The 14,951-nt window shown below is 54.2% G+C and overlaps 2 protein-coding genes across 3 annotated transcripts in view; one reads left to right on the top strand and one right to left on the bottom strand.

Annotated features, from left to right (window-relative positions):
* The window catches only part of Txndc11 (thioredoxin domain containing 11), a 62,082-nt gene extending 57,104 nt beyond the window's left edge, over positions 1-4,978 (top strand). For both annotated transcript variants that reach the window (XM_004855864.3, XM_021237258.2), the window contains one exon: positions 4,243-4,978. In XM_004855864.3, the coding sequence (XP_004855921.2) occupies positions 4,243-4,864 (622 nt within the window). In that variant the 3' untranslated portion in view covers positions 4,865-4,978. The remainder of the gene's footprint in view (positions 1-4,242) is intronic.
* Positions 4,911-7,861, bottom strand: Snn (stannin). The gene has a single exon (XM_004855862.4). The coding sequence runs from the start codon at positions 7,859-7,861 to the stop codon at positions 7,595-7,597; it is 267 nt and encodes an 88-aa protein (XP_004855919.1). The 3' UTR covers positions 4,911-7,594.
* Positions 7,862-14,951: the final 7,090 nt, after the last annotated feature.

Genomic DNA, 14,951 nt, shown 5'->3' with positions numbered 1-14,951 from the left:
TCTTACTGCTTTGGAATGGAATTTTTCTCATTTCCTAAAAACAAATGGTAGGCCCAAGTGAAGTAAGCTCATCATGAGCTGGTCCAAAGAGAATGTTTGGCTTACCCAGGAGGGAAATGGTCAAATGGTGTGAGGTGGCAACTTGCAAAAGAGGAAATGAAAAAGGCTGTTTGATAACATGGAATAAGAAGGCCTTTTTCACAGCTGACCTGCTCACACTGTTTTTAGTAAAAAGAATGTAAAATTGTACTGTGAAAAGTGCAAATTTGTACATGCCGTAGGTGAAAATGTGTACAGAAGGGAAGGTGTCAAGGTGTCGATTGCATCAGAGAGGTGAGGATTATAAGTGATTTGAAGTGAAGATGTTTCTTGCACAGTTTTTCTGTTGCTCGCCGCAAGCTATGGATAATAAACATGTCCCCTTTTATTAGTACATGTTTGTAATCCATGCACTTTACAGTCATCTTGGGAAGTAGTCACATGTACATATTACAGCTTGTTTCTTTTTTTTTAAACTCCCCCTCTTTCACCTATCCCCTTTGTCACCTATCCCCTTTTTCATACTTGTTGATATTATTTGTCTTAGCTCATGTGGCATCTGATGTTTACATCAATTGAGGGTATTCGGTTCCTATATATGGCATCGCTTTATTCCTCTCATTTCCCCTTCCCCTCCCCCTCCTCCTCACCTCTCACCCTTGCTCCCTTGGACCCCTTCACTGTTGCAAGAGATCCGTCCCTTGGTCCCTTTCTATCCATCCTTTATCATTTTCTTTGTTTGTACTTTGCCTCACTCAAATGAGGGATACCAACGGTATTTAAGGTTGTGTGTCTGGTTTATTTTACTGAACATTATATTTTCCAGGTGCATCCATTTTCTGGCAAATGTCTAAAATGTGTCATTCTTTATAGCCGAGTAGTATTCCATTATATATAGGTATCATATCGTTTTTCTTTATCTAATTATCTGTTGATGGGTATACAGGCTGCTTCCAGGATTTAGCTATTACAAATTATGGTGCTATAAAACTTGGTATAAGTGTATCACTGTAGTATGACATCTTAAGCTCTTTGGGGAAGATACCTAGCAGGAAAATAGCTGGGTCATGTGGAATTTCTAATTTCAGTTCTTTGAGAAATCTCCATACTGATGTCCATAGTGCTTGTACTAGTTTGCATTCTCATCAACAATGCAGGAGAGTTACTTTTTCACCATAGCCACACCAGCACTTGTTATTGTGTGATTTCTTAATGATTGCTACTCTTTCTGGAGTAAGATGGAATCTCAGGATTGTTTTAATTTGCAATTCCATAAGAGCCCAAGATGATGAACATTTTTTTTCACATATTTGTTAACCATTTGTATTTTTTTTTTTCTCGTACTGGGGATCGAACTCAGGACCTTATGTTTTCGAGGCAGGTAACAGAACCACTGAGCTAAATCCCCAGCCTAACCATTTGTATTTCTTCCTCAGTGGAGTGTCTGTCCCTTTCTCTTGCCCGCCTCCTTTTTTTTTTTTTTGTACTGAGAATCAAACTCAGGGCCTTGGGCTTGCTAGGCAGGCACGATGGTGCTGAGCTACACCCCAGCCCTTTTTTGTCCATTTCTTGACTGGAAAACATGTCCCTTTGGATAAAAGTTATGAAGGAGAGAAACTGAAGGAGCCTGTCCCTAGCTGTGACATTCAGCCCAGTCATCTGTGCCGTCCTCTGGTCTTGCCTCGCTTCTGCAGAGGCAGGAGGCAGGCAGATTAACCATCACTCTCCTGCCCAGGGTTATCTTGGAGCCACTCCTACAGTAGCCTACATCAGACTCAGCCCAGTAGGGTAGTACCAGGCTCAGTTGTGCACATATGTAATCCTAGCCATTTGGGAGGCAAGTTCAAGGCCCACCTGGGAAACTTAATGAGACACTGTCTCAAACCAGTTGGGGAGGGGCAGTGCTGGGGACTGAACCCAGGGCCTTTGCTCTAAGTTACCTCCCCACCTCCCCTTTTCTAAACTTGTAATTTTGAGACAGGGTCTTGTTAAGTAGCCCAGACTCAGCTTGAACTTGCAGTCTTCCTGCCTCAGCCTCCTAGAATGTTGGGATTATAGATGTACACCACCACGCTCAGCACGAAGTAATTTTAATGACGGGTGGGCTGGGGATATAGCTCCATGGTATATCTCTTGCTAGCATTTGTGAGGCCCTGAGTTCCAACCCCTGGACTGGGAAAAAAAGAAAACAAAATGCAGATGCCCTGGCCTGGCCCTGGGCCAGGTGGTGGGGTACACACTCTCCACCTAGGGACTTGGGGCAGCTCCTGCAGGAAACCTCACTGCTCCGAAGGGGTGCCTGGCCCTCCACCAGGGTGAGAGGAACATCGGACATAGTAGCGGGCCTCTTACCACCATACTTCCCAAAAGACTGCTTTGGGGGAGCAGTTTGATAGTCCGCGTCCTAGCTCCTCTTTAAAAGTGTGAAAGCATATTAGCATAGTTAAGGAGATTGGTGGCATTGCCCTTGGAGATACCGTGCTTCCAAATGTCATCCAGTAAGCATCTCCAGAGACAGATGAAGGTGCCTCTTGGCACTTTGCTGGCTGGCAGTGGTGCACCTGCTCTCTGCCCTAGGACATGGTCTGCACTGCGGAGGGAGGGTCAGCCTCCCAACCCCTGCCAGCCGCCCTCTCAGGCCCCATGCAGGGGGCTCCATGTCCAGAGAACTGTGCTTTAAAGGAGGGGGAGTAAAATACTGTAAATTATTTTATTGTATAAAACCTATGTGCAAGGTGCCAAGTTGTTCTTTAGGTTAATATTACCTGAGAGTTTAAAAACCTTTACTTGAAGGCATATCTATTTTGATTTCCTTGTAGTTTTTGCTAGGGAAAGGGCTACCCTTTAATAGAACGAACACCTTTTGTCATTTTTAGCTATTTGGCCACTGACTGTGTGGAGGGAGTGTGGCTTTTTAATTAGTGCTATTCTTAAGGAACAACAATGCAGTTTTAAAAAAGCTTACATTGAGCCCCTAACAACAGTCCTGTGAGGTAGGGAACACTATTGTCCCCATTTTACAGAAGGAAGACAAGTCACTAGTGAGAGCACAGGACAGTGACCAGACCCACTCTGGGCAGCTGGTCTCTGGATCCCTGCCCTTGACCTCTGCTCTTTTCTGTTGTATTGGAGTTTGGGGGGGGGGGGCGGGTTGGTACCAGGGATGGAACTCAGATCCTTCGACTTGCAAGGCAGACGGCAGAACCACTGAGCTAAATCCCCAGCCCTGTTGTATTGTGTTTTTTTTTGAGACAGGGTCCTGCTATGTAGTCCAGGCTGACCTCACAGTAATCCTCCTGCCTCAGCCTCCCGAGTGCTGACCTTACAGGCATGTGCCACCACACCCAGCTCCTTTAATAAGTGCTGGAGCTGATCCCCCATCTTTTGGCTGACCTCAAGCATAAATGCAGAAAGGTGGTAGCTTCAATTCAGTGCAACTAGGTGGTGCATACATAGTAAACAGACCTCTGAAACTATGGCTGTCAGACATTAAATGGCAAGTTCTGCAGAGAATTTTCTAGATAAGAACACTGAACAAAACTGTGGAGGAATCTCTTCCAGTGTGGCTCTCCTCATTTGACATTTTGAGGCCCAGAAGATGTAATTTTTCTGGGTCCCTTGGTTGCTCTGTCAGCCAGTAGTACCTCCATGGGGATAAGCCCAGTGTCACAAGGGGAAGTTGCTCCCACCTGAGAACCCCAGCCTCAGAGAACATGTATAAAGGCTCGCTGAGGAATCAGGCTGAGTTTTCAGGTTTTCCAATTTTGCCAAGCACTGTTGATGGCCACAAAGCCACCTGGTGACAGGAAGCCTGCCCAGGAAGCCTGTCCTGCATGACCACTGGGGCTCACAGAGCACCCGGAAGACACTTTCCGCATGTTCCCAGTGCCCTCTGTCACTGGGCCTGGGAGCTGTTGTCTTTCTAGAAAGTTGTGTTTAGAAACTGCATTGCTCAGGAACAGACACATTTAAGATAAGCCGCTGTAATCACAGCACAAGTGAATGGGACAGCTTATGGAGAACTACTTGCCAGGTTAACTTTTTTCATCCTCACTTTCTGCAAGCAAACTCCTCAAAGTGTCTGTCCATTATTTTGGTTCTGGTGATTTTTTCTTGCTAAGAGTAGATGGCATGAGCTCCAGTAGCACCTGGACTGTGCCTGCTGCCATGACTCATAGCTAATTCCTCTCTCTTTCTCTCCAGAAAGGACCTAAGTGTGAAATACCCCGAAGACCTCCCCATCTCCCTTCCGAATCTGCTGAGATTCATCTTGCATCACTCAGACCCTGCTGTGGCCCCCCCCAATGTGGCCAGTGCCCCTCCCAGAGGCTGTCTCCAGAGCGAGGCAGCCTTACAGCAGGGGCACATTGTCCACTTGGAGAGAGAGGTCCAGAAACTTCGAGCAGAGTTACGCAGCCTGCACCAGGCCCAGGTGCAGGTGGAGGGGCAGCTGTCCAGCGCCCGCAGGGATGAGCGCTGGCTACGGAGGCAGCAGCAGGCCCTGCAGCAGCAGCACAGCCTGCTGCGGCAGCACAGCGAGCAGCTGCAGGCCCTGTATGCACAGAAGGCCCGAGAGCTGGAAGAGCTGGCTGATGCCTCAGAGACCCTCCTCACTGAGAACACGTGGCTCAAGATCCTGGTGGCCACCATGGAGAGGAAGCTGCAGGGCCAAGACAGGGCTGAGGACCCAGCCCCGCCAAGAGAAGCACACCCTGACCACCCCGAGCCTGCAGGTGCCCCCCTGCTACCCGGCGGCATTCCCCCACCTTCCAATGCCAGCTCCCCACTGCCATCTGAGAGGAAGAATGAGAACAGGACAGACTAACTTGAAATAATGAAGGAATCAAGAGGTGAAAACTGTACATTGGGAATATATTTATGCAAATTTTATTGAAACTTATTGTAAATAAAGATTTTTCTCAGTGGTCTAGAAAATGAATTTGAATGTTATTCAGCTTTTCTTGACAGGGATAACATCCCTTCCACTTATTGCACAAACTTGGTAGCTTCGAGACAAAAACAGTAGCACAGTCCATTTGAAGAGCTGTCCGAAAAATTAGTCTATAATTTGGTGGCTCAATGTCAAGAGTTCTTTTCCCACTCCCCTGCTGCTGCTGCTGCCTCTGCCATGATATGAAGGATGAAAGGTTAACTTCCTGGCTACTCAGAAAACTTGAGTGCAACATTTGCACTATTGAGAAAATTCAAAGAGAGGTCATAATTTACTAAGCCATCTGCGTGTGACTGGTGTCTGTGCTAAACTATTGATATATAAGAACAGTGAGGGCTGTTATGTGTTCAGTCTCTGGACATTTCATCTTCTTCCCAAAGACCCCCGCCAGCACCCCACCATGCTTCACCCACCCCAGTGCTTCCATCCCACTTTGATGGGCCTGATTCAAGCTCCAAAGATGTCCCTGGCAATCGGAAGTTGGGGTAAGAAAACCTCCAAAAGTGACACTGGTGAGAAAGCCACATCTAATCATTTAAAACCAAAGCTTCACTGGCACAGTAACCACTGCAAGGCAAGTCTGACAGCAGAGCAAAGGTCAGTTCCAGGGCCAGGCTCAGAAAATGCAAATCCCAGCCACTCGTGGACGACTGGGCTACGGAACTGGAGGACAAACCAGGCTACTTGAGTAGAGGTAGAAAGCCCAGAAGGTATGACACGAGAGGGGATGGATGAAAAGCCCCGGCCTTTTCTACCTACTTCCTCCACAAGTCACCAGCTGGCACCTTTGGCCCTTCTGTCCCCTCCTCCAAGGTCCCATCAGTGGCTGGACCACTACTGGCACTGCCATACATCCTTCCCACCTCAGCCTGTACAGCCTCTGCTAACGTCCAACCTGACCCTCACCATCTCTTTCCCACTTGGCCAAGGGCATTTCCTCCCTTGCTCCCTAAGGGTCCCCAGGAGCCACCTCATAGTGGTTCAGTACTGCTTTCAACACAGTGGCCTCATTAGCTACCCCCTTCCCACCCCAAGTCATTTAATGGCTGATGGCCAGTTTAGGTATATGCTGCCAAAGTGGAAGTGCTCCCTGTAGCTCCCCACAGGGGTTCTAGAACGGTGAGTTCAACAACCTTTTCAGAGGAGGCCCGAGCTCTGTGCTCCCTGGCCATGCTGTCAGCAGGTGACTCAAGTGTATAGGGCCAGTGCTCCAAGGTTAAGCCTCGGCTGGCCTCTGGCTCATCAGCCTGGATGCCGACGAAAGCCACGTTTGAATCATGTTGTTTCAATCAGGAGCTGCTTGCAGTGGTGGGGTTAGAAGTCTAAGCGAGCTCAGTGGAGTGTACACAAGGGACAACTTGGAGATGCAGCTGTCAAGGTGTGGCCTTGACTAAGCAACCAAATCCTCATCTAGAAACAAAGTCCTGAGCTCCTTCCCACTCTCCCCCACTCCCTGCACGAAGTACAGACTGGCAGGGAGCATCTGGTAGCTCCAGTGCGAGTGTGAGTGTGCGCCAAAGAACGCGTTGCACCGCATGGCAGTGCTGTGAACAGTCTAGAGACCTGCCCGCCCTGTGAGGAGAGAGCTGCCCTGTGAGGAGAGAGCCGGTACCCAGCAGGTGGGCGGTCACCAGAGGAAAGGAAGCTGGCTTGTGAAAAGGGAAGTGGCTGGGAAGGGGCGGGGAGACAGTAGTCTCTTCCTCCACCTTAAAAAACAAAAATGTTTCCTCTCTCTCCTGGGCTATTTGGGTTTCCGACGGAAGGCAGCCATCGTGGGCTCTGATGTTTCTATGAAGCCTGAACTGAGGGGAGTACTCGGCATGCGCAAGACCAAAGGGACGGGAAACTGCTCTGCCACCAAGCTGCCTGGCAGCCCTCGGGACTTGTGTCCTTCACCGGCTCCTGAGCAGATACGGTAGCTTCCTTGCAATAATGCCATCAACAGGCACTGCTATTAAACAACTGCATTTCCTGAACAGAGGGAGGGGTGTAGTTCTGCCTGGTACTAACCAAGCAGAAATCACCAAAGCAGCCCAACTGATCGGCTAGCTTCGAGGCCTAACACTTGACCCTTCACTTCTTCACATACCATGGATAGACGTTAGAGCCCCCTGCCAAGTGCAGCTCGGCCTTTGAAAGCCTAAGACCCGCCATGGTCTTGACTTGGCTCATCACGAGTACAGTCATAATCCAACCAGTTCCTCCCGTGTGCTCTAAGTGATATTTTTAAAAATCAGCAAAAAGGTTTAAGCACGTGCTTCTGGGGCCTATTTACAGTTCACAGGTTTGTTAATTCACGCATTACAGTAGTAGCTCCATCAAAAACAGGCTCAGCTAAACATTCAAGTAACGAAAGCTCTAAGGGGCCAGGAGCCCCGTAAGGTCTGGCCTACCCACTGCCTGCAATGGGCAGCCCCACCAGGAGACCGAGGGGGAGCCCAGGACGGCCAGGCCCCCGGAGTCAGTGCATGTGATGATGAAGCCTGCTGAGGCCATGCCAGCAAGTGTCAACCCTTCCTCTCAAACAGCAGCATGTCTGTGTTCTGCCCTCCCGGTGCCTCTCAGCTGGCTGTAAACAGGACCAGGAGCCTCAGCCAGCCCAGATCAGCCATGCACTTCCGGGCCACTGGGGGTCATCAACTTGGCCTTCCTCTCCACACACGGTCCCTTGGCTGAATACTGCACCAGCAGGAAGGGCTCCTTGGTCTCGCCATCCCCCACGATGCTCTCCTCATCCTCTGACTGGCTGATGCGCTGCAGCCGCAGGTAGCACCAGCAGCCCAGGATCAAAGCCCCCAGCGCAGCAATGGCGATGAGGATGACGATGACTGTAACCACACCCGTGGTGGGGCTGTGGTCCATAATAGACATGGTCAGTGCTTGGGGGCACTTCCGTAGCGGGAAGCTCTTGCGCCTGACTGGTTCAGTGAGGCTGGAACTCCGGCTGGACACAAGAGTCCTAAAAGACAAAGCAAGGTGAGGCTACACCAGGGGCTCCATGAGGAACAAGACCATTCACAAGCTTCAGGTAGCATGTCTGTATTTTGGGGTTTTTTTTGTTTTTTCAGTACTGGGGACAAAACCCAGAGTTCGACTTCAGAGTACAACTGAGCTACATTCCCAACCCTTTTTATTTTTTGAGACATGGTCTTGCTAAACTGCCCACACAAGACTGGAGTTCATGATCCTCTTGCCTCAGCCTCCTTTAGTACTGGGATTCTGGCTCCGTGGGGTCTGTTTTTTGTTTTTTGGTACCGGGGATCAAACTCGGGTCCTTGAGCTTGCGAGACAGGCGCCGGAACCACTGAGCTAAATCCCTGGCTATGGGGTCTATTTTTAAAGACCCTGACCATCCTGCCCACATCCCAGTGAAAAACACACAATTGGCTTTCACTCTCTTCACAGATCCTTATCCCAGCCTGCTTCCACCAACTCCTCTGATAACTAAGTGTATAGGAGCAGACAGCCAAGACACCCTCGCTCAACCACCGGCCTGAATAACAGGAAGGGGGAGATGGGAGACACGGCAACAGGTGTGGCAGAGGTCGCAAAAGGGCTGGACGACTCTTTCTCCTCAGTTTAAGGTGCAGATCCTGGCAGCCAGCACCATGGGTGTCCAAGAACTACTCGGGGCCTGAGAGGAGCCAGCAGCTTCCTGAAGGCTAGAGAGGAGGGACTTACAAAGCAGGGAAATGATATCTGCCCCTGTGGGGAAGGGGTGACCATACAGAGCAACCAGTCTTTCTGGGACCCCTGCAAGAGGGTACAGTAGACAAGAGCTTCTGCCACGAGGAGCTGCAACTGGTCTGGGAAGACCCTGGTGTTCAGAAGGCAGACTGAAGTCAACCAAGCAAGCAAAAGGGAAGGGGCTCCCAGAACCTCCAGACACTGGGGAGAGCTTCGGGGGCGGCAGGGGAAGTGTGACAATCAGTTCCTGTCTGCACACTGATCAGTGTCTCGTACGGAAGCCAGACTGCTACAAACACAGGTGCCACATGACTGCGAGGGACCAAGTGTTGTGACACTGCACTTGGAGAACAGGTGAGTTGCAGGAAGGCCACACTGGGGAAGAGCATTCCCGGCAGGGCAACAGCAGCTTCTGGGGTAGGAGGGCAGCCCAGCCGGTGTGTATGAAGAGAAGGGGCAGAAAAGTGGCACCTGTGGGTCAGGCATGCACTCAGGTGTGCAGGGGGCGAGGTCCCACCCCAGGCGAGGGACCTGAGAGAACTCCCTCATCCAGCAAGCCCCCAGCCCTCCCTCTGCAGCAGCGACTCCTGAGGAGCAAAGCAGAGGGGGTCTGTGCGACCGCAAGTCAGCTCCCGAAAACCCAGATTCCAGTCTCCCTCTCACCCTTCCAGGGCTTGCTCGAGGTGACCCCAAGGCCTAGCCTGAGCCAGACCTAGAGATGAGGGCTTTGCGCTGTTGCCACCCTGGGTGCTGCAGCTAACGGACTGTCCTGCCACCCCAAGACCCTGCACTGTCTGCCCTCTCCTGTCGCCACGTGCTTGGAGGGGAGCACAGCACTGCAGCTCACACCCCTGCCAGGAGGGAAACGTAGAGGCCCCAGTGCACTCCTCACTGGGCTGGGCAGTCTGCACCAAGCACTGCTTGTCTCAGTTCGGTTTTGTTTTTCCCTTTCCTTCAGTACCAAGGATGGAACCCAGGACCTTGTGCATGCTAGTTAAGTGTTCTACCAGTGAGCCACATTCCTGGCCCTTTTTATTTTTATTTTTATAGACAGGGTTTCACTAAGTTGCCTGGGCTGGCCTCGAACAGGTGATCTTCCTGCCTCAGCTCCTAAGTAGCTGGAACTATAGGCATGGGCCATTGCGCCTGGGCTGAATTCATTTTCTTTCTTTTTTTTTTCAGAAGAGTGACATCAACACAGGTAAACAGCACTGGAAGTTTCCCCTCGAAGCAGGACTGAACCTGCCGTGTCCTTGAGCAATAACAGCTTTAATTAGAAATGACTTAGCCAACTGGGGAAGCTCTCCAGGGGCAGGCCTGCCTGAAGGTCAAAGGCAGCTAAGTCAACACCCCAGAGAATCGAGGGACCAGGCTCTGCGTCAGGGACTTCCTCCCTGCTGCCTGCGCCCACTTCTACAGAGATGTCACTTAGGCAGGAGGAGGCGACATCCCTGGAGTCTACACCCCTCCACTCACCTCCAGGACCCGAGCTGCTGCCATCCCTTTGAACAGGCTCCACCCATAAAGGCCCACTGCAGCCAGGGCCTCTTTCAGTCACAACACAGGACACACCCAAGTCCTCACAATGACCTAAGGACAGGCTGCGTCTCCACCCCTGGTCACTGCTCCCAGCCATGCCTCCGCACCACCCCTCTGGTGCCCTCCTGCTGCCAGGCCTTCCCTCGTAAGCTCCTTCTCCCCAGATGCTCTGCTCCCTTACACTTGTTCGGTGATCCTCCTGGGACATCTGACGGTACCTGGAGCCATGTTTATTTGTTATAAACAGAAGAGGGAGGTGGTCCTCCTGGCATCCAGGGGGTAGAGGCCAGAAATCCTGCTAAAAATCTGACGAGGCACAGGATGGTCCTCATAACCACAGCACCACGTGACCCCGCTGCCACAGATGTCAGCAGTGTGAAGGTGAAGGACTCTGACCTAGTTACACCAGCTCCACAAGGAAGCACATCTCGCCAGGAAGCCGGTGGGGGCTCCCTCCCCCAGGGTTCTGGGCTCACTCTGCAAGCCTGGGTGTAGCCACCTCGTCGGAGTCTGCTCGCCCGTGACCCACCCCCCACCCCCACCCCCCCGTCCGCTCAGGACTCCACACCTGACAGGGCATCCCTGGCTTGGGCAGCCTGCCCGCTGCACTGAGCCTGCCTCTCCACCTGCCCTGCCTCCACCCCCCACTCCCGGCCTTCTGGACAGGAAGGTAAGTCAGTATCAACTGGGAAGGGAAGTGTGTGTTTGGAGGCTGGGGGTGACTTGGGGCAGGAACTGGGAAATCAGACAATGGTAGCAGGACATAAGGGAGAAACCCAGGGGGCAAAGCCAACTGGGGGTGGTGTCAAGAGGCATCCACAACGCTAGGTGGAAACCGGGCATCCTGGGACTAACAAGGAAACTGAGACACAAGCAGCTCAGCTCACAGGGACTTTCTGGGCGGGGCGGGGTGGTGGTGGGGTGACCCCAAACCCCTGCCTGCTCCCTCGCCCCTGGCCCTCCCCTGCTTGTTCCTACTTGTGCTCAGCAAGTATTTTCTGAGAACTGATGTAAAAAATCTGATCATGCCAATTCTCCACTCAGATCCTCCCTGGCTTCAGAAGAGAACCTGGATTCACTGCCTATGCAGGCTGCTTCCTGCTGTCCCTGTGGACCAGGCTCTGACCCGTGGCCTGACCCCCAGGTTCTTCCCTGACTGTCTCGCCCTTGGCTGGCCCCTTCCTGTAACCCGGGACCTCCTCAGAAGATCCCTCTCTACTCTCTCTCCCAGACCCTGGCTCCGAGCCCCTTCTTCCCACACTTGCCTTACTTCCGTTATTTCCTGGGCTCTGTGCAGCCAGAAACTCTCTTGGGACAGGGGTGTTTCCCTGGCTGCTGTCTCTTCCCCAGGAACTCCAAGAGGAAGAGGAAGGCACCCCCTCCCCCACCTGTGGCGATATCCCATCATCAGCACACACAGTAGGCGCTCAGAAACAGCAGCTGAGTGTTCCAAGCCCAGGGGTGCAGTGTGGAGTTAGAGGGGAGTCTGCTCTCACAGGGGAGCCCAGCCGGGAGCTGAGCCCCTCAGCCCAGCCCACACCAGGACTGGTGCACAGGCCCCATGACCACTCCTCAGTAGGCAAGGAAGGGCAGGTTTCAGCTGGAGGGCTGGGCAGGAGAGTGCCAGTGGCCTCCAGCAGGCCGGGCCCACACAGGGCAGCTGGCTCCACACACTGGGGGGATGGGAGGCGCGGCCAAGAAGCCAAGTCCAGGAAGAGCCCGGAGCACTGAGGGTAGCCGAGCCCCAGGCCCCTGCTGCACCTCTCCTGGCCTCCCACAGGCGCTCTGAGCCTACAGTGCTCTCCCACAACCAGGGAGCCCTTACCCTGACCCCCAAAGCCCACAGGACATGGCAGGACAAGGGTCAAAGCTCAGGCAAGGGAGGTGCCCTGGATGGCTCGTGGGAAAGCTGGGCCATCTCAGGACAGTTGCCACAACCACTCACACTCACCTTATACATCCCCCCACCACCCCATGGCCAGCTCTGCTTGCTATACACCTCGGTTTGCAGAAGAAGACTGAGGCACACGGCGTTCAAGTGGCCTGCCCAAGAGTAAAGAGCTAAGAAGCAGAATGTGAACCCAGAAGAGGGACCCGAAGAGCACAGAGAGGGTCTAGAAATGCAGAGGGCCAGCCCAGCCAGCACAAGATCGGTCCCAGCCAGGGCCAAAGGGCTCTGGCACTAGGGGGGATCCCCTCTCCAGCTCCCTGGTCAAGACAAACCTGGCGTCTGAAGCCCAAGGCCAGCTGGCTCCTGCCAGCCCGCAGGGCCAACCCTATCCAGACCACACTCCCCTACACCTTGTGTCTGACCCTGGGATCCCGCCCATCACTCCTGGAAAAGCCCAGACTCTCCAGTCTGCAGCGCTCCTGGCCCCCAAACACCCTCACAGGAGGTCAGCAGCAGCACAGGACACCCACGTCCCCTGGCAGGACAGGAACAACAAATTCCAGGGGAGCCCTGGCCAGCACGAGCTCTGGGACCTCTCGCTACCGCTCAGATTGCAGTGGTATAGGAATCGCTGTGCCCAGTTTCCCAAGGTCAGGGCACACGCAGGGGCTGAGGCCCAGCAAGTCCAGTCAGGGCAGGGATAGCCTATGATCCTTCTCTCCCTCCCAGGCCACGTCTCTCCTCTAGGTCTTCCCTCATGACGGGGGGGACGTCAGTGGCCCTGCGTCTTCAGGGGATCCTGCAGTAAACCTTCACCTGCACAGCTCACAGCAGGCAGGTAAGGTCCTGCCTCTCCCCACCGCACTGGCCTAGTGGCCAAGGGTCCTCACTGTGCAAAATGGAAGTGCATCCCCGCCCTCACCTCCTAGCCCAGCCCAATGTCACAAACAGCCCCTTCCGCAGGGACAGGCTGCCTGCCTCCACACTTAACTGGGCACAGAACGAGTGCTGCCAAGCTCGGCTGGGCACTAGCTTGCCAGCCCCACCTGCAGCTTCCTCCTCCTGGGGTTCCTCAAGGGAAGCCAGGGGGGCTGCCCTGCTTGCAGGGGGAGCCAACCCTCAGGGACTTCCAGCACTGCCCCCGGAGCTGAGCCAGGCACCCACTCCAATGAAGCCACCCAACAAGGGTGCCACTTGACCAGGCCCTGCCTCTTCAGGGGACCCCAGTTCACAACCCAGCAACATTTCCTGCCTCAGGTTGTGAATTAGTAAACAGGCCTGTAGAGCAAAGTGGGCACCGCTGGACAGTCAGGATGAAGGTGGAAATGTCCACTCTGTGCCCGGCCCCAGCAGGCTGTGGGACACAAGCACGCACCACACAAGGTCCCTGCCCTCTAAGAGCCTGGACCAAGAACAGCAGGAATGCCAACAGGACTGTGCCCAGCTCTGCAGTGAGTTGAAGCCATCTGGCCCCCCACCTCTTCCCCAGAGGAGAAACTCCCTCCAGAAGCCCCCAGCTTCCCAGACAGAAGAGGAAGCTGGAGACCGAAGAGCTCAGGGACTGCCCCAAGGTCAGCCGGGGGTCTGCTGCCGCACGGGCCTGAGGCTTCTGCCCGCACCCAGTGCCGGGCTGACCATCCTCGCAGGCTGCTCCAGGTCAAAACGTTTGGCCAAACAACTTTAGTAAGAAAAGCAGATGCTACAAGAGTTGGTGCTGATTACTGTGTGCCAGACACATCACTGAGCAACTCACATAGATGTCTCCAAGATTTCTACCTCCAAACAACCCGAGTTAGCAGAACTCTTCCCACTTGGCAGATAAAGATAGGCTCGGGAAGTTAAGTCAAACGCCCAAGGTCATACAGCTAAAATGTAGATGTGCAAGAATTCATATTTAAACCCAGGCAGCCCTGATCCCAAATTCTGGATTTCAAACCACACTAAACTGTCATATTCCTGACCCTCATCTCCCTCCCCCGGACCCGGACCCCAGAGGGACAAGCTCAGGGACCTGTGGCAGGACTCACGCGATGCTGGGGACTCGGGAATGACAAGCGTCCGGGCAGTTCCTGCTTGCGGAGCGCGGGCGGTGAGCGGGCACGGTGCCAGGCTCGCTCCACGCACCCTCTCATTTAATCCGCCAGGCGACGCCGCGTCTCCCCCACTATGGAGGAGTAAGGCGAGGCTCCAGGGAAGCTGAGGCTCGGGCAGGGGGCGACAGCTGGAGAGGAAGCGACAGCTGGAGCGGCAACTCCAGTCGGCCCGACTGGGGTGGGGGAGGGGACGGGGACCGCGAGACCCAGTCCTGCCCACGCCGCGCAGTCACTCGCGACCGGCACCGACATCAGAGGCTGCGGCTCAGCCTCAGTTTCCCCACCCAGGAAATGGGCGCCCGACGCACCCTGGACCCCCGCCCCCAGGGCCCTCCTGATCACACTGGGGGCTACAAAGAGCCCCGTTTGTCCCCTACATTTTGAAAAATGTTGAAGTGTCCCAGGGAGCCCGGCGGCCCGCGTAGGGCGCAGAACTGCGAGCCGCGGCGGGGTCCTCGCAAAGGTCCGGGGTGGGGGGGCGGCGCGCCCGCTCCCCGCAAAGCAGCCTCCGCCCCCCCGCCTCCTCCTTTGTCCGGATCTCGCCGCAGCGCAGCAGACAAAGAGCCCCTAAAGCGGGCGCGGCCCCCGGAACAGACCCTCCCGAAGCCGCGCCGCCCGCCCGCCGCTCCTTCTCCGCCGCAGAGACCCCGGCCCAGGGCTCCGCGCCCCGCGCGCCCCCGCCCCGTCTGGGGCCGCCCCTGCCCCTCCCGCAAGCCCCGGCAGCCCCAGCGCCAGCCCGCCCGGCCCCGCT

This window comes from Heterocephalus glaber, unplaced genomic scaffold, assembly GCF_053883595.1.
Source record: "Heterocephalus glaber isolate CG9 unplaced genomic scaffold, H.glaber_assembly_v1.0 deba00000943, whole genome shotgun sequence".
NCBI lineage: Eukaryota > Metazoa > Chordata > Mammalia > Rodentia > Bathyergidae > Heterocephalus > Heterocephalus glaber.
This window is presented reverse-complemented; position numbering and strand designations above follow the sequence as displayed.